Source organism: Capra hircus, chromosome 21, assembly GCF_001704415.2.
Source record: "Capra hircus breed San Clemente chromosome 21, ASM170441v1, whole genome shotgun sequence".
Taxonomy (NCBI): domain Eukaryota; kingdom Metazoa; phylum Chordata; class Mammalia; order Artiodactyla; family Bovidae; genus Capra; species Capra hircus.
In genome coordinates this window covers 58,576,083-58,598,733 of record NC_030828.1, presented here as the reverse complement: position 1 = coordinate 58,598,733, position 22,651 = coordinate 58,576,083, and the positions used below count along the sequence as shown (strand labels likewise).

General features: G+C 48.5%; 2 protein-coding genes across 4 annotated transcripts in view; both read left to right on the top strand.

Moving 5' to 3' along the window:
• The window catches only part of SERPINA12 (serpin family A member 12), a 30,571-nt gene extending 18,792 nt beyond the window's left edge, over positions 1-11,779 (top strand). For all 3 annotated transcript variants that reach the window (XM_005695354.3, XM_005695355.3, XM_005695356.3), the window contains exons 2-5: positions 2,038-2,688; positions 4,367-4,637; positions 8,593-8,740; positions 11,286-11,779. In XM_005695354.3, coding sequence (XP_005695411.1) covers positions 2,038-2,688; positions 4,367-4,637; positions 8,593-8,740; positions 11,286-11,477 — 1,262 coding nt within the window. In that variant the 3' untranslated portion in view covers positions 11,478-11,779. The remainder of the gene's footprint in view (positions 1-2,037; positions 2,689-4,366; positions 4,638-8,592; positions 8,741-11,285) is intronic.
• The window catches only part of SERPINA14 (serpin peptidase inhibitor, clade A (alpha-1 antiproteinase, antitrypsin), member 14), a 33,754-nt gene continuing 28,103 nt past the window's right edge, over positions 17,001-22,651 (top strand). Inside the window, exon 1 of the mRNA XM_013973197.2 lies at positions 17,001-17,353. The gene's annotated coding sequence lies outside the window, so the exon portion shown is untranslated. The remainder of the gene's footprint in view (positions 17,354-22,651) is intronic.

Genomic DNA, 22,651 nt, shown 5'->3' with positions numbered 1-22,651 from the left:
CCAGCCACATCTTCACTTCTTGATTCCCAGGCATTGGAAAATAATGCATATGAAGGTGGCCTGCCCCTCTGGATGGGAAAAACTTCTATTTTTAATCCAGGCAGTCTTTGCACGGTCCAGCCCCCTAACCCGAGACACTGAATCTTTCCCATTTTCTTGTTTTCTTGCCTTCATCTGAAACAACCCTGGGAATTTTACTGAGCTTCATGTCTATACTCTATTTTCAGACAGCCCCTGGAGGCCTGGCTCATCACTGACTGTCTTTAATTTTTGCTAAACAGTGATTCATTAGGAGTGAAAAGTATTTGAAGATCACCCAGGCTCAGAGAGGGGAGGGCGCTTCTTCAGTGCCTCACATCAGAGTCAAGACTCTTGTCTGCCCGGTAGTCCCAACATTTGAAATAAAACAAAACTTGGCATTTGTTAGGATGCTTTTGCCTTGAAGTAACTGACCACATATCTCACACCGGCATCACGGAAAGTCTTAAGGTACAGTGGGCTCCAGGTGAGCTTACTCTGGGACCCCAGCCTCAGTTTCTCAGCAAAGCCCTTGTGGGCATCCTCTTTGTGTTCTGGGTTTGCCCTGGAGTCGTATGGGACTAAGGGCTATGGGAGCCTCTGGGTCTACATCTCCCTGGTCAGGGCATCCAGAGGAAGAGAGAGGACCGCAGCACCCCAACATTGCAGCAAAGAGAAATGCCCCCTCACTGATCACGTAAGTCCTCTGTCCCTCTCTGAAAACTAACAAAAGAAACTCTGTGCGCTGACTGGATTAGGCCTGGCTCAGGACCAGGTCAGTAGTAGAAGAGTGGAGGTTACCCTGCCCCATTCAGGGCTACCCTTAGAGCTGGAGTTGGGGTCCTGCTCCTGAGGAACATGAGCTGCCTGAGGGAAGGGTAGATACCTGGAAAAAAAAGTTTCCTTAGGAAGACAGAAAGGGATCATGGCAAGCAAAGGCAGTATCTAATAGAATTTTCAGATGCAGGGTCCCAAGCTTCCTGAAGACTCATGTCTGCTGTGAAGATGGCTGTATCCACAGGACCTGGGCATAGAGGGTTTGGGGGCATGAAAAAAGTGAGGATTTGGGGCTCCCCTAGGTGCAGGCCTTATGCTGCTGCTAAGTCGCTTCAGTTGTGTCCAACTCTGTGCGACCCCATGAACTGAAGCCCACCAGTCCCCTCTGTCCATGGGTTGCTCTTTTATTCTCTCTTTCAGTCAATTGAAAGGAGCCTAATTGGTGCACGTCCCTGGGGCTGGTGATGCTGTGAGAGTTGGCTGCTACCAGCTCACAGCTCCCCTCTTCTCTCTAGGAAACTTTAGCTCTGGTTGTAAGGAAAAATAAACCAACTCAAGCCAACCAGCTCTAAAAGGGATGTTTATTGACTCTTATAACTTGGAAAAATGGAAGTGGGTGGGCTTCAGGTAAAGTTCAATCCAGGAACTTCAAAGATGTCACCAAATACATATTCTCCTTTCTCTCCTTCCATCTGTCTTTCCATCTCTCTCTCACTTTTCCTTCTATATGTGGATGTCATGTTCACATTCAGGTCCCAGGCTTTAATATTAAGCCAGTTACCCCAGAGTTAGAATGGACTTTGCATTCTCAAAGAAAGACACTGATTGATCCAATTCTTGTCCCCTTCTCATTCCGTAAGTACTCGGCGGCAGGGGGATGGAGTACTATGATAACTTAGCTTGGGTCAGATGCCCACACCATGGATTATTCTTACTGTGATCCAGTGTAGAGAAGGAAGCAATCCCTTAAAGAAACTGAGGTCCTGTTACTATAAGACAGGGGAAGGGGTAAGCAAGAGCTATCCCCTACACTCAGAGTTCTCATCATGTCATCGTCTCTAGTCTCCGAGGTGATTGCAAAGGCTAGACGCTGTAATGAATGTCAAAGCATTTAGGGACTGCCGTGCCCAGCACACGCTGGGCACAGTATCACTTCTTTCATTGTCTTCCTTGTGGATAAGACAGGAGTAATGGAGTTCTTTTGTTCTCTTTTCTGCTAACCTCACTTCTACTACTCAACAGGACAAGTTCCAAGAAAAATGAACCCCTTGCTGGGCCTGGGCCTGCTTCTGGCTGGCCTCCTCACTGTGGAAGGTCTTCTGAAGCCCAACTTCTCTCCAGAGAAGTATGAAGCTGTGAGTCAGGGCCAAGTAGGGAAGGGAAAGCGGACAGCTCAGGAGCTTGCAAAGCGAAACACAGACTTTGGACTCAAGCTGTTTAAGAAACTGTCCTTCAGCAGCCCTGACAATAACATCCTCTTCTCCCCCTGGAGCATCTCCATGGCCTTCTCCATGCTGTCTCTGGGTGCCCAGGACTCCACCCTGGCTGAGATCAAGGAGGGCTTCAACTTCAGGAACATCCCTGAGAAAGACCTCCATGAAGGCTTCCATTACCTCATCCACAGGCTGAATCAGAGGAACCAGGACCAAAGGCTGGGACTCGGGAATGCCTTGTTTATTGACCAGAAGGTAAAGCCCCAGCAGAAGTTTCTGACAGAAGTCAAGAACATGTACAAGGCAGACACCATCCCCACCAACTTCCAGAACTCAGAAAATGCTCAGAAGCAGATCAATAACTATGTCCGTCAGAAAACCCAGGGGAAAATCAACAACCTAGTCAAGAACATAGACCCTGGCACTGTGATGCTTCTTATCAACTATATTTTCTTTCGAGGTAAGGCTTAGGGTACGTTGGCATGTAGACTTGAGTCAGATTCAATGGCTGTGCGCTTACTTGCTCTGTGACCCTGAATTCACATGTAATTGTAATTGCTCTCTTTGAATCCTACTTCTCCTGTCTGAAAAAGGAGTACCTTGATACATAGCTCATAAGATGATTATTGGGATTCAAAGTGAAAATTAATGATAAATGAAAGTTTTGAAGTCTATTCCCCATACGTGCATTTTTATGATTACTGATTATCCTAACACAACGTTGGGTGTAGAGGTTGAAGTGTCATCCTTTCCCCCATTTCTTAGATCAGGAAAGTGAAATTCAGAGAGAGATTAATTAATGTACTCAAAGTTACAAAGCCAGCTAATGAAAGTCAGGAGTAGAATCCACTTCTCTTGACCTGATGGCTATGCTTTCCATCACTCCAAGTAGAGGCCCAGGATGGTGACCGTGCTGATGATCACATTGGGACCAGGATCACATTGGTAGTTGCCTTGGTCTTCTCACCACATGTTATAGACTCCCCAAGTCTGAGGGTGAGGTATTGAAAAAGGAGATGAAAGTATATTCCCTAATTCACGCTGCATGCACCACACGATACACACCCAGTCACACCACACGCACACAAATGTTGGCCAACATAGGTGAGAATGAGAAACCCACATCCCTCGGACCAGGCAAGGCTGCGGGGGGCTATCAACAACATGATCCTGAATATGGAAGCTCAGCTCTCCCCAAATCCACAAGGAGATTGATGGTTATAGAGTAAAACAGGAGTGATAATGGTTAGACTGTCCAAAGCAGGGAAGAAAGGAAAATTAGGAATTTCCCAAAGTCCCTACATCCTCTGTATGACAGCAAGAACCATAGCAACGGTGAGGTGATGACGCCTAGCATCCGCTCAACACTTAGCTACACACAGTCACTGAGCTGAGTTGCCTTTCCCCACCAAGTCTCACAGCAGCCCTGAGATTCCCATCAATATCCCCAGCTGGCACATAAGGACCCTGAGACCCAGGGAGGTTGGGACACTTGACCAAGGTTTTCCTTCTAGAGCAATAAAGCCAGACATTTGAGCTTGCGGAGTTGGACCTAAGGGCCTTATACTGGGAGCTCTGAGGATAGCAAGTGAAAAGACCCAGGTCTGAGTCTATGCCATTAGAGAGGTCTCAGGGTCAAACACAGAGAGAACCAAAAGGCCCGGTTTTAAGAGTTCACTGCTCGTCAGCATGCCCCCAAGCACAGCCTATTAGCTTAGTCTCCTTAGTCCTACGTGACAGTGACTCCCCCAGGCTGACCTGGAAAGATGTGAGAATTTTCACTCAGACTCAAATAGCCCCCACTAAGTGTGACCCAGGGACTGCTTCTGTAAGAGAATCCACAGGCTTTCTCAGCCTCAGGAGCCTTGAGGTTTGGGGCAGCCTGAAGTTCCCCTCTTAGTCAGCAGCCCTGGTCTTGGCTTTACTGGGACAACTGATAACTGGGACCGAGCTCACGTCCCCTGAGGTGTTCAGGGCATGGTGTGAGGCCAGGGACTCCTGTGCACCTGCTCTGATACCCCAGAGCAACCAAACTCCTTCTTTAAGTCCGTGGGGACCGAGACCCCATGGTTAACTCGATCCAATAGCTCCTTCTCCCTCAGGACACCTGCGTCACTGTGTTATTCTTCAATCTTAAGCCAGGTGGCAACATGAGTTTGACCCCAAGGAAACGAAAGAGGAAGATTTCATTCTGGACAAAAACAAGAGCGTGAAGGTGCCCATGATGTTCCACGTGGGCGTGTATAACGTGGGGCGTGATGACCAGCTTTCCTGCACTGTCCTGGAAATGCCTTACCAGAGCAACTTCACGGCCATCTTTGTTCTTCCTGATGAGGGCAGAATGAAGCAAGTGGAGGAAGCCCTGGGGCTGGAGACTTTTGCCAGATGGAAGAAGTTACTCGTACGAAGGTAAAGAGGGTGCCTGACATACGCAGCGTCTTCCATCCTCCTCCCTCTCCTCCCTCTGTCTTTGCTTCTCCTTTCTCAGATTCATTGAGCTCTTACCCCATGGTTAAGCCCATTCTGGGCTCCATGATGAATTTATATTTTGGTAGGAAGCATGCTAGAAAACAAGTCATAGAAATGTAAATGCTTAAACATTGTAAAAGTGCACAAGATGACGCAAACTTGGTGGTCAGTGGTGGTCAGGGAGGGCTTCATGGAGTAGGAGGCATTGGTGCCACATCTTCAAGGCTGAATAGCAGTACATATGGAAGGATGAGGAGTGACAGAATCCTAGGCAGAGGGAGGAGAAATCCTAGGTGAGGTGTCCTAGGTGAGAACAAACCCAAGTGGGGTGTCAAAGGGAGCTGTGAGTTGTACATTGTACATAGGATGTTTTCAACTGTGGTGTCATAATGAAACCAGTGAAGGGTGAGCCAAGTAAGTTGTATTAATAATAGCTGAGGGACTCAAGTCACTAAATACTTTTCTTTTCAAACATAAAATTAGAACAGATTTAAGGTAAGCCTCCAGAATCTCACCCAGGCACATGCCTACTGACAGCTTTTCTTGGGAAGGATGAGGGCTAGAATTAAGAACTGAGGAGCTGACGTCAGTGTAGACTGCAAGGTGCCTTGAAAGCTCCTGGGCTAGGACAGGGTCTGTGGCAGCCAGGAGACATGGCGATATTACCAAGAGCGGAGGTCTTGCTGCTCACTCCTCAAAAGCCAATAAAGAGGCAAAGTGATGGCAAGGAAAGTTCACTTTGGATGCCAGCAGTGGGGCAGGGAATGGGAGGAAGGGCAGACCGCTGTCTAAAGGCTGATTGACAAGCAGTGACCAAGAGCTTTTATAAAAGGAGGGAGGGGGCTCCAGGCAGAAACCTCTGGCAGGCATGTTGAAATCGGTCATCAGTAATGTGACCATCATCTTGATTGTTCTAAGTCTTTAGATCCAGGCTTGGTATGTTCCCTTTTGTTTGAGGCCAGTTCTCAGAACTGTGACAACTCATGTCCTGGCCATCGTCCGATCATCATGTAGCTAACTGCTTCTACCTGGTAGCATTGTCAGTGTTTACAAGGCAGCTTGAAGGATATGGTTCAGATTATCCGAACCCTTGCTAAGCTAAGCTAAGTCACTTCAGTCGTGTCCGACTCTGTGCGACCCCATAGATGGCAGCCCACCAGGCTCCCCCGTCCCTGGGATTCTCCAGGCAAGAACACTGGAGTGGTTTGCCATTTCCTTCTCCCAATGCATGAAAGTGAAAAGTGAAAGTGAAGTCGCTCAGTCGTATCCGACTCTTAGCGACCCCATGGACTGCAGCCCACCAGGCTCCTCCATCCATGGGATTTTCCAGGCTGGAGTGGGGTGTCATTGCCTTCTCCTCCGAACCCCTGAGGAGGAACTAAAAGTCCTTGACCTTGCTTGATGATTAAACTATTATTATTTGGTCCCATTTGACTGCCTTCCTTTGTTTCTGCCTTTTCCTCACTTCTCTGATTAAACTTATTCTTTGGCTAAAGTTTTCCCACAGACAGAAAGCAGGTGGAGGATGTGCAGGGAAGAGACCACAGGGTCCTGCTCCATTTCAGCGGGTCTATGAGATGGAAAGGGAAGCTTCCACTTCAGTAGAAACAATGTCAGGATATCCTTCACCTTCGTCCTTTTGTTCTCTCTCCCACCTTGACTCCTCCATAGTTCTCCATCCAAAAGGCCTTTACTGAGAACCTCTCCCATGCCCAGCATGCTGTCAGGAGTGGCGGAGGGTTCTAAGAGAGGCAGAGACGATGCTAGGACTGAGCTGGGCTCTCCATGAGTGAAAAGTGAACCAAGTTTCCTTCACATGGGAACAAATCTTTGGAGAAATTGAAGACGGCATCTTAGATATCCAGATTTAGCTGCAAGCTCATGGGAGAGAAATTCTATTTCTGAACAGTAAAGTCTAACTCTACTATGACTTCCCATTTCATTCAGAAAAAAATAATAATAATAACCACAAAAAAATAACTTGCCGCATTCCTCTGCCCCCTTGAAAGCTTGCTCAGACTTCCCCTTTACTCCAGCATTCCTGATCCCCAAGTCAATCGTATATTTTTCCCCATGGTACTTACTAAGACTACCAGCCCATGGATCTACCCTTTTGTCTCCCTTTTGTTGTGATGGTTTTATTGTCCTTCTTCCCTAATAGAGCACAAGTTCAAGAGCATGGATTTTTGCCTGTTCTAGATGCATCTAAGCATGTAGAACAGAGCCTTGTATACAGTAGGCACTAAATAAGCTTGTGTCAAATGAACAGATAAGTGGAAAGGTAAGTCTGAGAGTCATTGGGCCTATTGTGGGTGTTAAAATCCAAGGCACAGAATGATATCCCCCAAGAGGGAAAAAAGATAGGAAAGACAATGGGAAAAAAAAAAAAGAAGGGAGGACCCGGTGGGTGGGAGGGAGGCTGGGAGCACTTCAATGGTGAGCAATGGGTGAGGAGGTGGAGCCTGCAAAGGATGAGAGAAGGAGCACCCAGGGATGGAGGGAAGGGCAGAGGGCACGGATCTGGGTGGGAATGCTTCAAAATGGATTGACTTTCTGGTGCCACTTCCTGATTTTTGGCCGCTGGTTCTAACAAGCCAAGGTCAGTGGCCACTCTGGAAAATGGTTTGAGCCAATAATGGAAGTGGGCTCCCTAGTGGCTCAGTGGTAAAGAATCTGCCTGCCAACACAGGAGCCGTGGGTTCAGTCCCTGGGTCCAGACAATCCCCTAGAGAAGGAAATGGCAACCCACTCCAGTATTCCTGCCTGGGAAATCCCACGGATGGAGGAAACATGGGGTCGCCAAAGAGTCGGTGCTGCTTAGCAACTGAGCAACAACAGCAACAAATCACAGGAGGACAAGTTTTGTTTTGTTTTCTCTCTCTGCTCTGAAAGAAAGACGTGGGCTGGAAGCTGGACATGTGACTAAAGGCCAAGGGAATTGATTTTGCTTTTGGACCGAGGACGAGGGTTGTTAGAGCCTGCAGTCTGCCCCTAAGGGCGGTCCAGTAGAAGCCATTTATGGACTGTACAGGAGGAAGAAGAAACATAGGCAGGAATGAGGTCCTTGGAGAGGCAGAGAGAAAGGGCGTCCATGACCCCGTGGACAGGAACCCAGGTTCCACAGGTGCCTCAGCACGGCTGACCCCAGGGCAGGGACGCCGACCCAGGTCCCGACCACAGAGGATCTGAAGCGGCTCATTCAAGGCTGAGAGGATGAGCACTTGCTCACTGACTGCTGAGCCTCCGATGCACGCACGATGCGTGCACTTTAGCCCCTTCTGGTCTGTGGTTGCTATGGTCACCGCCCTCATTGTCATACAAATGGCTTAAAGAGGTGAGGTCATCTGATCCCAACTACAGAGCTTCTGGAAGGCAGAGTAGATCTGAACCCAGTTCTGCCAGCTTCCCATCTCAGGGCCTTGCTACCTCTAGCACCAGATTGCTGGGATCAGCTCAGCACATGGGTGTGGCTGAGGCTATAGTGGAGAGACCCTCCATGGCTGCCCTGAAGGGGTCCTGAGGCAGGGGGGCTCAGGGACATTGCTCTGGATGAGGGCTCAGGTAGCTTGATAGAAAAATAAGAACACAAGTCAGAGAGCCTGGATGTTTTAACAACCCATCCCAGGAGACTCCTTTGGTGGTCCTGTGGATAAGGCTGAGCTCCCGATGTAGGAGGCCCCAGTTCAATCCCTGGTCAGGGAAGTAGACCCCACCCAGCACAACTAAAATTTTTTTTTTTAAGTCCAGGCTTAAGGAGTCTCTTTTTATTCTGTGGATAGAGAGAAATTCTGAGACCTCAGGGGCTGGGAGGACAGATGCCTCATCACCATCCTAAAGCCTACCTGGAAAAAGGGCAGGGCCCAGCTGTTCACCTTTGACACTTTCTCCTCCCTAGGGTTGCAGATGTGTTTGTGCCCAGGTTGACCATCACCAGTAACTACGATCTGAAGAAGACGCTTTCCCACCTGGGCATCAGCAAGATCTTTGAGGAACATGGTGATCTCACTAGGATCTCCCCTCATCGAAATCTGAAAGTGGGTGAGGTAAGCCTGCCTGGCGGGGATGCTACCCTCCTCCAGCTCAGGGAGCCTTCGTACCACCCCGGGCCAGGCACACTATCACAGCAGCTGTACGAGCCAAGAGTGCCCCCATCAGTCAGGCCAAGCCTAACTGCCCCAAACTGCCTATGGTCCTGGGCAAATCACAAACCCTTCCAAGCCTCATGTTTCTAGTCTTCAAAATCGGACCTGTCCATCTCCTATTCCTACTTTGGAAGTTGATTCAGTGCAACAGTGGATGGAGGCTTGGAGCAGTCGCCAGGCCTAGAAGTGACCCAGGCTTGTGACGAGTAAGTTGTGAACATTTTTCTGCATAATGTAGAGATAAGCAAGGTAAGGACCCCTCGGTCTCCAGCAAGGCTGAGCCCCTGCCTGCTTGTGACAGTCAGAAGGACCAGATGGCGGAGGTGCCCAGATGTAGCAGACAGACTGCCATACACCAGGGACTGCCCTGGTGGTCTGATGGTTAAGACTTCGCCTTCCAGTGCAGGAGGTTAGGGTTCAGTCCCTGGTCGGGGGATCTAAGATCCCACATGCCTCATGACCCCAGAAACCAAAACACAGGACAGAAGCCATGTTGTAACAAATTCAGTAAAGACTTTAAAAATGGTCCAAGTTCAAAACAAACTTAAATTAATAAAACACAGGACATCAGCGAATTCAAATTTCATATAAGTGATGAATGAATGTTTTCTGTATAACCTAAATATTGCATGGGATATACTTATGCTGAAAATTTCATCATTTATCTGAAGTTCAAATTTAACTGGAAATTCAAATGTATCTGTACTTTATCTGGCAATCATACTTTGAGATTCAAAGGGCACTGAGATCGGGGAAGATTTCAGTAAGCAGAGACAGGTGGGAGGAAGATCTTTCAGGAGGAAAGCACCCCAGCCTGAGGCTGGGAGGTGAGACGGCGTGGAGTCTAGGGGGTGACGTTTACAGCTGTGATTCCATGTGTAAACATCAACTATTGACTTACCAGTAAAATAATTAGCATTCTGTAGAACAGAGTGGGATGACGCTAGTGGTAAAGAACCCACCTGCCAACGCAGGAGACATAAGAGACTCGGGTTCTATTCCTGAGCTAGAAAGATCCCCTGGACCAGGGCCTGGCAACCCACTCCAGCGTTCTTGCCTGGAGAATTCCACGGACAGAGGAGCCTGGTGGGCTACAGTCCATGGGGTCGCAAAGAGTTGGATACGACTGAAGGGACTTAGCAGCAGCAGCAGAATGGAGTGAAATGTATCAGTATTTAATAGAAGCCCATTAATTTTCCAGTGCCCATTACTTCCTCATGGATGTTGATGCCTTTGGGGTGGATCTGGGACCTGAGTCATCTCTAACAGCTACCCTGGAATCAGACTCCCTCTTAACATTCCATCAGGAGGATGAAAGGAGTTCAGAGGGGCTGGCTGCTTTGGGCCAGGGGTGCCTTCACCTCCCTCCCATCCAGCTAAAGTTCAGCACAGCCTTTCTGCGATTATTACCACTGATGAATCCCTGCAAGTCTTGGGAAATATAGAAAATCCCACTCCGTCTCCCCTCCCAGTAACTGATGCTCTCCTGCATCACTTTTTCTTTCAAGCTGCATCTGCTTGCTGAGTATCCTTAGCTGATCACAACAGGACAGCCATGAGCCCTGGGGTCACTGGCGCCAGTCAAGTTACTGAGTGACGCAGGCAGAGGCCTCTTCTTCTCTGAGCCTTGTTGACTTAAAAAACAGTCACAGTCTCAAAGTTGAGAGTTATGTTTTATTCGATGGGAATTTTTAGGACTGCAAGCCTGCGAGACAGCATCTCAAGTAACCTTGAGAAAACTGTTCGGAGGAGGTAAGGGTGTGGGGGGTGAAGGAGCTAGGTTATATAGACGTTGGTGACAAGGGGCAGGTAGTCTGAACATCAAAAGATTATTGTTAATTAAGGAAAACCAGAGATTTCAAATTAAGGAATTGACTGTTTCTCTATGTCTGGGAAGATGCAAGAGCCTGGCTTCACTGAAATCATTCTTTTCATATGTATCTCAGCTATCTGGGGCCAGCATCCTGTGACTTGATTTTTCACACCCTTAGTTCCTTGACCATCGTTGGATCCTAGGCACTGTTCTTTCTGAATGCTCTCCAGGCTCAGAAAGTCCCATCTGGAGGGCCGGAATAGCTGATGGCTCTGACATCCTTGTTTAATGATATGGCAGGAAATACTTCATTTCAAGGATTTCCCTGGTGGTGCCAGTGGTAAAGAGCCTGCCTGTCAAAGCAGAAGAAGTAAGAGAAGAGGATTTGATCCCTTGGTTGGGAAGATCCCCTGGAGGAGGGCATGGCAACCCGCTCCAGCACTCTTCCCTGGAGAATCTCACGGACAGGGGAGCCTGGCAGGCTGCCATCCGTAGGGTCACAAAGAGTCGGACATGACTGAAGCGACTTAGCACCCATGCATGCACTCTGTTTCACAGCCTCTTGTTAGCTTTTGCCCATCCAGGGCCTCCAAGTGGCTTCCCAAGCACTGACCCTACTCCCGTTTCCCACAGGCGGTACACAAGGCTACCCTGAAGATGGACGAGAAGGGCACAGAGGGAGCCGGGGGCTCTGGAGTGCAGACGCTGCCCATGGAGACACCGATTCGGGTCAAGATAAACCGCCGCTTCCTGCTGATGATCTGGGAGACTAAAATGAATAACCTGCTCTTCTTTGGAAAGATTGTTAATCCTTCTGGGAGATAAGGCGGAAACCCGACCTCCTGCAGACCCCAGCTATGTCCTGGGGTTGGATACTTTTTGTCTCCTTGAGACCACAGGGACTTTCTCATCTCATCTCACATTATCCTGAGCTCTCCACACCGCCATCCAAACAGGCAGCACCACTGGCTTCTGGGCACCATTCCCCCCCCCACCGCCTTAGCCCCCTCACCGCCCACTCAGATTTCAGGATTAGATGCGCCATCCCTACCCAGTTGATAGTAACCTTCTCCCCTGCCCCTGGTAGGCAGAGGGATTTTGTGATTTAATAAACGACACTCCCAAGATCTGCTGACTGTTGGTGGATAATATGGGGATGCTGTGAACCAAGGAGAGTACCCGCCTGGGGTTGAGAGCAAAGGAGACCTGGGTTCAAATCTCAGAAACAGTCTTTGGGAAAGTCATACACTCTCCGCACTTTTGTTTCCCCATAGAACTAGACCAAGACTGAGGACAATGATACTTCTCCAGGGCTCCAAGGAAGCTACCACGCCACTTGAGTAAAGTTGGTTCCTCTTTGTGAGCCCTTGGCTTGGGGTGTTTGGCATGTGAGCTACACAGATATCCTCTGCACAGAGTCCGCTTGGGAGCTTTGGGCTCAGCCAAGCATCCAGGCAGATGACAAAACAGGAGTGGGGCTGGACCAGCATTAGGCGGATGAAACCCAGAGTAGCAGTAGCCAGAAGACCCAGGACAAGGTTTGTCTGACTCCAGAGCCGCTGTTTCAGGCACAGCGTGGAGAGCATGGGGTTTGAACCTGTCAGCAAACTCAGCTGAAGTCATCGTTTCGGTGCGCCTGCCCGGAAAGCATGGCCATGCAGGGTCTGCCTATAACCACTAGAGGGCACCAGTGTTCGCAGGACTAACTATGCCTGTGGGGTTTCTTTAAGCACCTGATTGCTTGGTGAATACCCAAAGCCAGTGCTGAAGGTATTTAAGGAGGAAGGATCCTCACTGGGTTGGCACTAAGAAGTCTGAGCTGGCACCAGTTGCCGTCCTCTGTCAATTCACAGCTCACCATGCCTCTCTGTCCTGGTTACATCTACCCTGTCCGCAGCCAGAATGGACATTCGTATGAGAAGATGCGGGAAGTGAGGCTCAGAGAGGCGAAGTGACTTCCCTGTGTCTTCGTGGTTAGTGACAGGCAGCAAACAGCCGTGTCATCTGGTCTGGGGTGGGAAGGAAGGGGTTCCACATAGACCTGGGGGCCCAGCTAGTCATTGCATTTCTCAGATACAGTCCCAGGTGAGAGAGCTGCCCTGTCCCATTTGGCGTGTGCGTGCACGCACGTGCGTGTGTGTGTGTGTGTGTGTGCGTGCGTGCGCGCGCACACGTGCACGTGTGTTCAGTAAGCACCTCCTCCTCTGTCCCGGACCCTTGCAGGGCCCTGGAGACCCAGCTGCCACACAAGCTGGTAGGGAAGGTAGCCTAGAGAGGGAGAGGACTAGTTTAAGATGCTAAGTGCTAAGATCAGGCAGCACCAGAGTAAGCAGCCTCTGTCTGAGAAGGTGAGAAGGGTGAGAAGGTTGAGATTCTGCACCCAGGACACAGATGTGGGGGGCAAAAGCACCCCCTGGAGCACTTTGCTGACGATCACCATTTCCCAGGCACCAGCCTGGGGGCTGAGGGGAGGGAGGACACCAGGGGAACCCCAGAATCGCCAGGAACTCACTCAGGTCCATGACATGTGCCACTGGGGACAGGGGACAAGAGGGTAAGCCGTTTAGTAACTGGGTGACTTGGGTATGTCATTTAAAGCCTCTGAGCCTGAGCACCTCCTCATGTGTTGAAAGTTGCTATCTCCTCTACCGGTCATGCTCACCTCCTGCCTAATGAGCTCCTACTCATCCTCCAGTGCCCAATCCATAATAATCTCTTTATGGAATTTTGTCTACCAAGCAGTTGTCTGATAAAGTACTCACCTCCCATGCATTGTGATGGCTCATGGATCTGAATTTCCCCACCACTCCCACATGGGTTACAATCAATCTTGCATGAAATGATGGCTCATGGGACAGCAACCCCTGGGCTAGTTGTTGATATGAACAGACCTGGCCCCTGCCTTCATGGAGCTAATATCCAGTAAAAGAAAGAAGCATGAATCAAATAATGACATGACCATGAGCTCTAGTGAACATGATGCCAAAGCTGGTCACGGGTGCTTTGAGAGTTTGTAACAGGTCGGTCTGACCCAGCCTGGGGACTCAGATACTGAGAACATGACAACTGGGAAAAGTTCTGAATGTGGAGAGCATGTCTGTTTTGAATCATAGCTATTAATTAAAACTGCATAAGGGTGTGCTTTTCCTCATATAGTTAATAATATGTAAAACCCTGATTGGTCTTTCAAATATTAATAGAAATGAAGGTTAATGTCTCATGCCCCATTCATCTTTATTTTAACTAGCTTTATTCTAAATAGGACTGGTGTTGTTGGTCAGTCACTAAGTTGTGTCTGACTCTGTGACCCCATGGACTGCAGCACACCAAGGCCTCTTTCACTGTCTCCCAGAGCTTGTTCAAACTCATGTCCATTGAGTCAGTGATGCTACCCAACCATCTCATCCTCTGCCTTCTCCTCCTGCCCTTAGCTTTTCCCAGCATCAAAGTCTTTTCCAATGAGTTGGCTCTTTGCATCAGGTGGCCAAAGTATTGGAGCTTTAACTTCCCCACCAGTGCTTCCAATGAACAATCAGGGTTGATTTCCTTTAGGATTGAAGGGTTGGATCTCCTTGCAGTCCAAGGGACTCTCAAGAGTCTTCTCCAACACCACAGTTCAAAAGCATCACTTCTTCGGCACTCAGCCTTCTTTATGGCCCAAGTCACACAACTGTACATGACTACTAGAAAAACAAAAGCTTTGACTAGACGGACCCTTGTTGGCAAAGTGATGTCTCTGCATTTTGATATACTGTCTAGGTTTGTCTTAGCTTTTCTTCCAAGGAGCAAGTGTCTCTTAATTTCATGGCTGCAGTCCCAGTTTTTCTGTAAGATTTCCTACTTATTTATTGTTCAGCCATTCAGTCATACTTGCCCCTTTGCAATCCCATGAACAACAGCACACCAGGCTTCTCTGTCCTTCACTATCTCCCAGAGTTCGCTCAAACTCATGTCCATCAAGTCAGTGATGCCATGAAACCATCTCATCCTCTGTCATCCCCTCCTCCTCCTGCCTTCAATCTTTTCCAGGATCAGGGTCTTTTCCAGTGAGTTGGCTTTTTGCATCAGGTGGCCAAAGTATTGGAGCTTCAGTTTCAGTATCAGTCCTTCCAATGAAGATTCAGGGTTGATTTCCTTTAGGATTGACTGGTTTGATCTTCTTTCAGTCCAAGGGACTCTCAACAGTCTTCCCAACACCACAGTTCAAAGCATCAATTCTTCATTGCCCAGCCTTCTTTATGGTCCAACTCTCCCATCCATACATGACTACTGGAAAAATCATGGTTTTAACTATACCGACCTTTGTCGGCAAAGTGATGTCTCTGCTTTTTAATACACTCTCTAGATTTATCATAGCTTTCTGTCCAAGGAGCAAGTGTCTTTAATTTCATGGCTGTAGTCACAGTCTGCAGTGATTTTGGAGCCCAAGATAATAAAGTCTCTCACTATTTCCATTCCCCTCCCTCCCCCATCTTTTGGCCATGAAGTGATAGGATTGGATGCCATGATCTTAGGTTTTTGAATGTTGAGTTTTAAGCCAGCTTTTTCACTCTCCTCTTTCAGCTTCAGCAAGAGTCTCTTTAGCACCTCTTTGCTTTTTGCCATAAGGGTGGTGTCATCTGCATATCTGAGGTTACTGATATTTCTCTTAGCAATCTTGATTCCAGCTTGTGCTCTTCCAGCCCGGCATTTCACATGACATACTCTGCATATAAGTTAAATAAGCAGGGTGAGGAAATACAGATTTGACATACTCCTTTCCCAATTTAGAACCCGTCTGCTATTCCATGTCTGGTTCTAACTGTTGCTTCTCTACCTGCATATAGGTTTCTCAGGAGGCAGGTAAAGTGATCTGGTATTCCCATCTCTTTAAGAATTTTCCAGTTTGTTGTGATCCACACAGTCAAAGGCTTTAGCATAGTCAATGAAGCAGGAGTAGATGCTTTTCTGGAATTCCTTTGCTTTTTCTATGATCCAACAGATGTTGGCATTTTAATCTCTGGTTCCTCTGCCTTTTCTGAAGGCTTGTACCTGGAAGCTCTCGGTTCACGTAATATTGAAGCCTAGCTTGAAGGATTTTGAGCATCATTTTGCTAGCATGTGAAATGAGTGCAGCCATATTTTCATTCTTCACTACAGAAATAAATTCTATCTGGGTAACCAAGAGAGGGAAGGCTGTGGTGGGGAGCAGAGGGAAACTGTCCCAAGCAGAGGACGGTGTGTGCAAAGGTCCTGAGGTCAGAAGGTGATGTGGACAAAAAACTGAAATGAGATGAATATACTAGAGTAACAAAATAAAGCAAGAAGAAGTGGGCAGTGAGGCTGGAGAGGTAGACTGGGTCCTCCTGGGCCACAGGGAGAATGGTGGTCTTGAATTGAAGGACTATGGGGAACTTCAGCAGACGTTTAGTTAGAGGGTGACCCAGACAAACTCTGTGTTGTAAGTGTCCCTAAGGCTGCAGACTGGGCATCTCCGAGTCCCCTGGGGCCCAGTTGTCAATGCATGAAATGGAGAAGATGCCCAGCACATGTTTGCTGAAAAGAAAGAACGCCCCAGTCATCGCCCACGTTCCAGGCATGGCCAGCCCCTGCCCGAGCTCTCCCCTGCTCAGGGAGGGAAGGCCACGTGCCTTAGCCCGCCTGGCAGGCCCATCACAGGGCTCATCCATGCCTCTTCTTCGCATGGATCTGCGGAACACGCCCTCTGCGTCACCCCCTCCAGCCTCTATTCCCGCCATCCCACCCCTCCCAGATACCCCCCGTGTTTCCCATACTCTCCGCCTCCCGGAGTTCCTCTCAGCATGTTACTCATCTTTCTAGAAAAGACTGACTCCTATGTCTTCTAAGAAAGACTCAGGAGTCAGACGCAGGCCTCACCAGGCCACGTGTTTGTGGACTGACAGACCTCATGAGCAAATGAATATGTTTAAATGCCTCTTAGGAGCCTGGCACTAGATAGGACCTGCCCCCAAGCTCCTGTCAGCCCAACTCTTCAAGTTAGTATGGCCATTCCATTTTACAGATGAGAAAACTGAGGCTCAAAATCACTTAATTTGCCCAAATCTCCACAGCTAGAAAGCCATAGAGTTGGGACTCTGGAACATTTGTCCAGCCAGCCAGCCATCCAACAAATATTTGCTGTGTCTACACGGTGCCAGGGATTGTTCTAGGGGCTGGGACATATCAATAAACAAAATGTGCCAGACTCCTTGCCCCTGCAGGAGTTCCAGGCTTGGAGGCAGAGGCAGATCATAAACAGTATGAGTAATAAATAAATAAGAACATTGTGTAGAGCAGGTCATGGTGATTGGAGGGACAGTGGTGGTCAGTTTGCCCTCTTTGGGAAGGTGGCACCACTGAGATGCTCCTTTCCTCAGTCTGTGAGGCAGTGCCTGGAGCCTTCTGAGCCAGGAGATGCCCATGGGTGGGTGTACTCCTCGAGAGGAGAGGGGTTAGTCTCCATCCTCCACCCAGGATGGAAGTGCCCGACATCACAATCCCAGAGTAGGAAGGACCCTGGGATGTGATCCAACCTGACCTTCCAAGTAATGCAGAACGCCTTTGGGCAGCTTCCGAGCAGATGGCTTTTCAAGTGCCCGGCAGGTGCCAGGAGGCTGGCTTCCTGTCTTCCCAAGTGGAGGTCATTCCTGTGGTCACACACTGGAAGTGACAGGCTGGCGTGCTGGCGAGGATAATCACAGGTGAGAAGCTCCTTCCCAGCCCTGCTCTTCCCCGCACTGTGCGGTTCGAGCAAACACCTCCTTCTTTCTAGACCTGTGTATCCCATTTGTGCCATGATGGGGTGTCCCTGGATGGTCCCCCAAGGCCCTGCTATCTTGGACAATACTTTGACACTCGTACTGGAAATCCTCAGAACTAACTCCAGAGCTTTATAAGCATTTTCATTCTTCCATGCCTTTAGTCAACAAATAGTTTTTGAGCATTTGAGTCTGTGCCAGGCAGGGTCCCAGGCTTCCCAGGTGACCCTAGTGGTAAAGAACCCGCCTGCCAATGCAGGAGACATAAGAGATGCGGGTTTGATCGCTGGGTAGGGAAGATGCCCTGGAGGAGAGCATAGCAACCCCCTCCAGCATTCTTGCCTAGAGAATCCCATGAACAGAGGAGCCTGGAGGGCTACAGTCCATAGGGTTGCAAAGAATCGAACATGACTGAAGCAACTTAACACGCACCCACGCAGGAAGGGTACCAGTGTGGAAAAGCCAGGTGAGAGTTTAGGGTCCCATGACTGACTTCCTCTGGTTCAGGCCCAGCCAGGAGAGCGTTTCCCACCCCGCCTGGGTCACCAGGTCAGTGAGCAGGTGTAATCTTAAACTGTCAAGGCCAATACATCCTCTCTCTTTGTGAAATGTTGCTTCCATTTCCACTTAATTTCCCAACTTACATCCATTCCTGAAGCCCTTTTCTGATTGTGGCTGAGTCCTCATCTCTTTCCTTCGGTTATTGACCTTTAAATCAATTAAAAAAATGTTTCAACAGGAAAATTAATATCACAGTCGTATATAGAAAACCCCCCAAAACTTGACATAAATAAAAATTAATTATAAAAATATACAGCAAAACCAAGCCAGTGATTAAATTCCACTGAGACTATTGTTTCCTAAAGCCTCTGAACATGAAGCCTGGTCTACTTTGTTGAAAAGGAAAGTCAGCAGCCATCCAATGGCTGTAAAGACATGCTGGAACCAAGGAGAGACTGTCTCCTTGAGGAGATCAGGAAGCAGAGCTGGTAAGGGAAGGATACAGTCACTTCGTGGGTCCATGTCAGGGGCAAAAAGCACAGACGTTTAATGCGTGAATGCAAGGAAGTTACCTTCCCCACCCCACGCCCCACCACCCAGAGTCTCAGATCAACAGTGGAATGTGTTCATGACTTACAGACCTGATTGGCCATTCTCTTTAAGATAAATTTTAAATTTTTGAATAATTTTAGACTTACAAAAATGGTGTGAACATAGTATAGAGTTTCTGCATTCTCCGGCCCCGATATCCTCAATACTAATATCTTATATAACCTGTAAAGTGAAAGTCGCTAAGCTGTGTCCGACTCTTTGCAACCCCGTGGACTACACAGTCCACGGCATTCTCCAGGGCAGGAAACTGGAGTGGGTAGCCTTTCTCCTCTCCAGCGGATCTTCCCAACCCAGGGATCAAACCCAGATCTCCCACATTGAAGGCGGATTCCTTACCAGCTGAACCACAAGGGAAGCCCAGGAATACTGGAGTGGGTAGCCTGTCCCTTTTCCAGGGGATCTTCCCCACCCAGGAATTGAACTGGGGTCTCCTGCATTGCAGGAAGATTTTTTACCAACTGAGCTATCAGGGAAGCCTTCATATAATCAGGAGACATTTGACACAAAGAACTAAAGCTGGTACAGTACTGTTAACTGAACTTTATTTGGATTTCAACAGTTTTTACACTAAAGTTTCTTCATCTGTTCCAGGCTAAAACCCAGGGTATTGTGTTGCAAATTAATGACCTTTCATTTTAAGGACTTTGGCAGGGCCTTCAAAGGGCTGGAGATTGGGGCAGGAAGCCCGGGTGTCAGACAGGCTGAAGTTCATGTTCAAAGCTCTGCCTTGCATTTGGTTTGTGACATTAGGCAAGGCACTTAATTGGGCCCGACCCTTAGTTTTTCCTCTCTGTGAAGTGGGGATCTAGAGAAGGGAATGGTAATTCACTCCAGTATATTCTTGCCTGGAGAATCATCATATCCATCTCACAAGGCCTTTGAGGCGGATTAGGTGATGAAGTGCGTGTGAATCGACTTTGCACCCGGCGGGCACCCCTCCATATCTGAGACGCCTGCTGAAGGCACCAGATCTGTAGGGCAGTGTACTGTGCGTGCTCCCGTGAAAGCTGCTTGCCCTTCCAGCACGAGTCACATGTTCGCTGTTGTTTTTCTTGGCTTACTGTGGACAGATGACTCACAGATTCCTGGACTAGGAATAACCAACTAGAAACAAACAGAAAAAAAAAGCTCCTCGGGGTTTGGGCATCCGTCTAGACCTGCCTCCCTTCCCCATCTCCACCCTCAGCTTGGCTCAGATTCCTGGAAGTCAGGCGACCATCCAGGCAAGCTAAGAAATGAGCAGTTCTGCAGCAAAAGAGGTTGCCGGGAGCTCTGGGGAGCCCTTCCCCTTTGAGGCAGGTGCACAGGTCCACAGTGGGTTACGTTGGGTCCTTGTTGGGAAGCTCTGAAGGGTCACTTCTGGTTAAGATGGTGATGCAGGGTCAGCCTTGAGGCACCCAATCTGCTCTACAGTTAAGAGCAAGAGTACATTAAATAGGACTTCTCTGCGGCTCCAGTGGTTAAGCATCTGCCTGCCAATGCAGAGGGCATGGCTTCCATCCAAGATCCAGGAAGATCCCACAGGCTGCGGGGCAACAAGGCCCACGTGACACAGCTACTGAGCCTGTGCTGTGGAGCCCACCAGCTGCAGTTACTGAAGCCCCCACACCCCAGAGCCCACACTGTACAGTCAGAGAAGCCGCCACAGTGGGAAGCCCGCACACTGGCCCCAGAAGGCAGCCCCTGCTCACTGCAACTAGAGAAAGCCCCTGCACAGCAGCAAAGACCCAGTGCTCTTCTTGTTCAGGCACTAAGTCCTGTGTGGCTCTTTGAGACTCCCATGGACTGCAGCACTCCAGGCTTCCCTGTCCTTCACCATCTCCCAGAGTTTGCTCAGACTCGTGTCCAATGCGTCGGTGATGCCATCTAACCATCTCATCCTCTGTCATCCCCTTCTCTTCCTGCCCTCCATCTTTCCCAGCATCAGGATCTTCTCCAATGAGCTGGCTCTTCTCGCATCAGGTGGCCAAAGGATTGGAGCTTCAGCTTCAGCATCAGTCCTTCCAATGAGTATTCAGGGTTGATTTCCTTTAGGATTGACTGGTTTGATCTTGCTGTCCAGGGGACTCTCAAGAGTCTTCTCCAGCACCACAGTTCAAAAGCATTGGTTCTTCGGTACTCAGCCTTCTTTATGGTTCAAAAGTCCCTGGGTCTGGGTGAGTCAGCAGAACCTGGCCCTTGGGGCTCCCATCTTCCCATCCACAGCCTCCACCATCTTTATATTCCCCTGTAATCTTCTCCCCATTCCTCCCTGATCATATTTCCTGCCCCAGAGGAGGCCACAAAAGGTCCAGACTCTCCAACCAGGGAAACAGACACATAGGAAGGTAGATCACTGGGGTTTGTGGCAGGGGTTTGTAAAAGGAGGGGCAAACATTCTGTGGGATCCAGGAATACTTGGTGCCCGGGTGATTCGGAACTGGAGCTGGAAGGACGAAAAGGAGCTTGTCAGGTGGGGAGAATGGCCAGGGCAATCTAGACAGATGGACAGTGGTGCAGGATCATACAGCATGAGGGAAAAACTGGCAGGGCCGCCTTCATCTCATGTTATTGCATTTAGTCTTTTTTACTTAGGTATCGTGAATATAGGGTGAATTGCACAGTATTTCAGGCAATTATTTCTTCAAAGCTTCTTCTGTCTTCCCATACCCAGCTTTTGCCTAGATTATAATTACAAGTATGTTAGGCCACTTCATTTTGTCCCATGGGTCCCTGGGACTCCTGTTTTTTCCACCAGTTTGCCGTCATCAGTTTGGATTTCTCTTCCTGCTCTATTTTCAAGCTTGTTGATCTCCTCTATAATTTAAATTTTCTCATAAGGCTAGCCAGCCAATTTTTCATTTTGGATACTGAATTTTTCATCTCTAAAAGGTCAGTTTGATTCTTTTTATACATTTGATTTTTCTCATGTTATATCATGCTTGATTATAAAAGCTTCCCCAGTAGCTCAGAAGGTAAAGATTCTGCCTGCAATGTAGGAGACCTGGGTTCGATCCCTGGGTTGGGAAGATCCCTTGGGGAAAGGAATGGTTACCCACTCCAGTATTCTTGCCTGGAGAATCCCATGGAGAGAGGAGCCTGGCGGGCTATAGGCCATGGAGTCACAAAGAGTCAGACACTCCTGAGTGACTAACACACACAAACAGCTGTTTTAAAGTTGCTGTCTGTTAATTCCATAATTTCAGTCAGGTCTGCGTCTGTTTCTATTGACTAATTTTTTTTTTTCTGGACTTGGATAACATTTTCCCATTTCTTAGAATATTTAGCCTTTTTGGCTGGATGCTGGACATTGTGGCATTGCAATTTTTAATCTAGATTTTGTTGTCTTCCTCTGTGGTGTGTAACATTGATTTTGACAGTGAAAATTACCTTCAAAACTGTGGAATGATCGCCCCAATTAGGACCCTAAAAAAAAAAATCTCTTTTGATCATTTCCAGTCAGTGTCACCCTTCAGAATGGGTACATTTAAACAGGTAAGTGATGTGTTGACAGGGAGAATGAGGAAGAAGGAGGTCCAAGGACAAATCCTATGTTTGAATAGCTAGTTGAGTGGTGGTGGCACGGATGGAGATGTTGAAAGGAAGTTTCGGTTGTAACTCTCCTTGGGAGAGGGTGTTTGGAAAAGAGTGTCAGTTCCATTTGGGTCATGTTGAGCTTAAGGTTCACTTGTGGCATCAGGAGGAAATATCAAGCAGGTGGTTAGATACAGGAAGTTCAGATGAAATGGAGATTGAAAGTAATGAGTGATTTGAATCTTAGTAGTGGACCCGTGGGTGTGATGAGATCAGCTGGGTAAAACAGAGATATTAAAGTGAGGAGGGCACCACAGCCAAGTACAGATGCTGAAAGGCTTGCCAACACATGAGGACATGGAGGAGAAGAGGGACAAGCAGAGGGGACCAGGAAGAGGAGCAGAGAGAGAGGCCAGGAGAAGGTGGTGTCCCAGGGCCAAGGGCACGACTACTTAAGGGCCGAGTGTGGTCTCCAGTGTCAGAGGCTCCTGGGAAGTCAGGTAAGATGAGAAATCAGGTATGCTCTTGGACTGGTCCTGGGTCTCTGGACCCAGAAGCCAGGCTGGAGTGGACCAAGGAGTGAGTGAGGGGTGAGCCCGTGAATACACAGCTCCT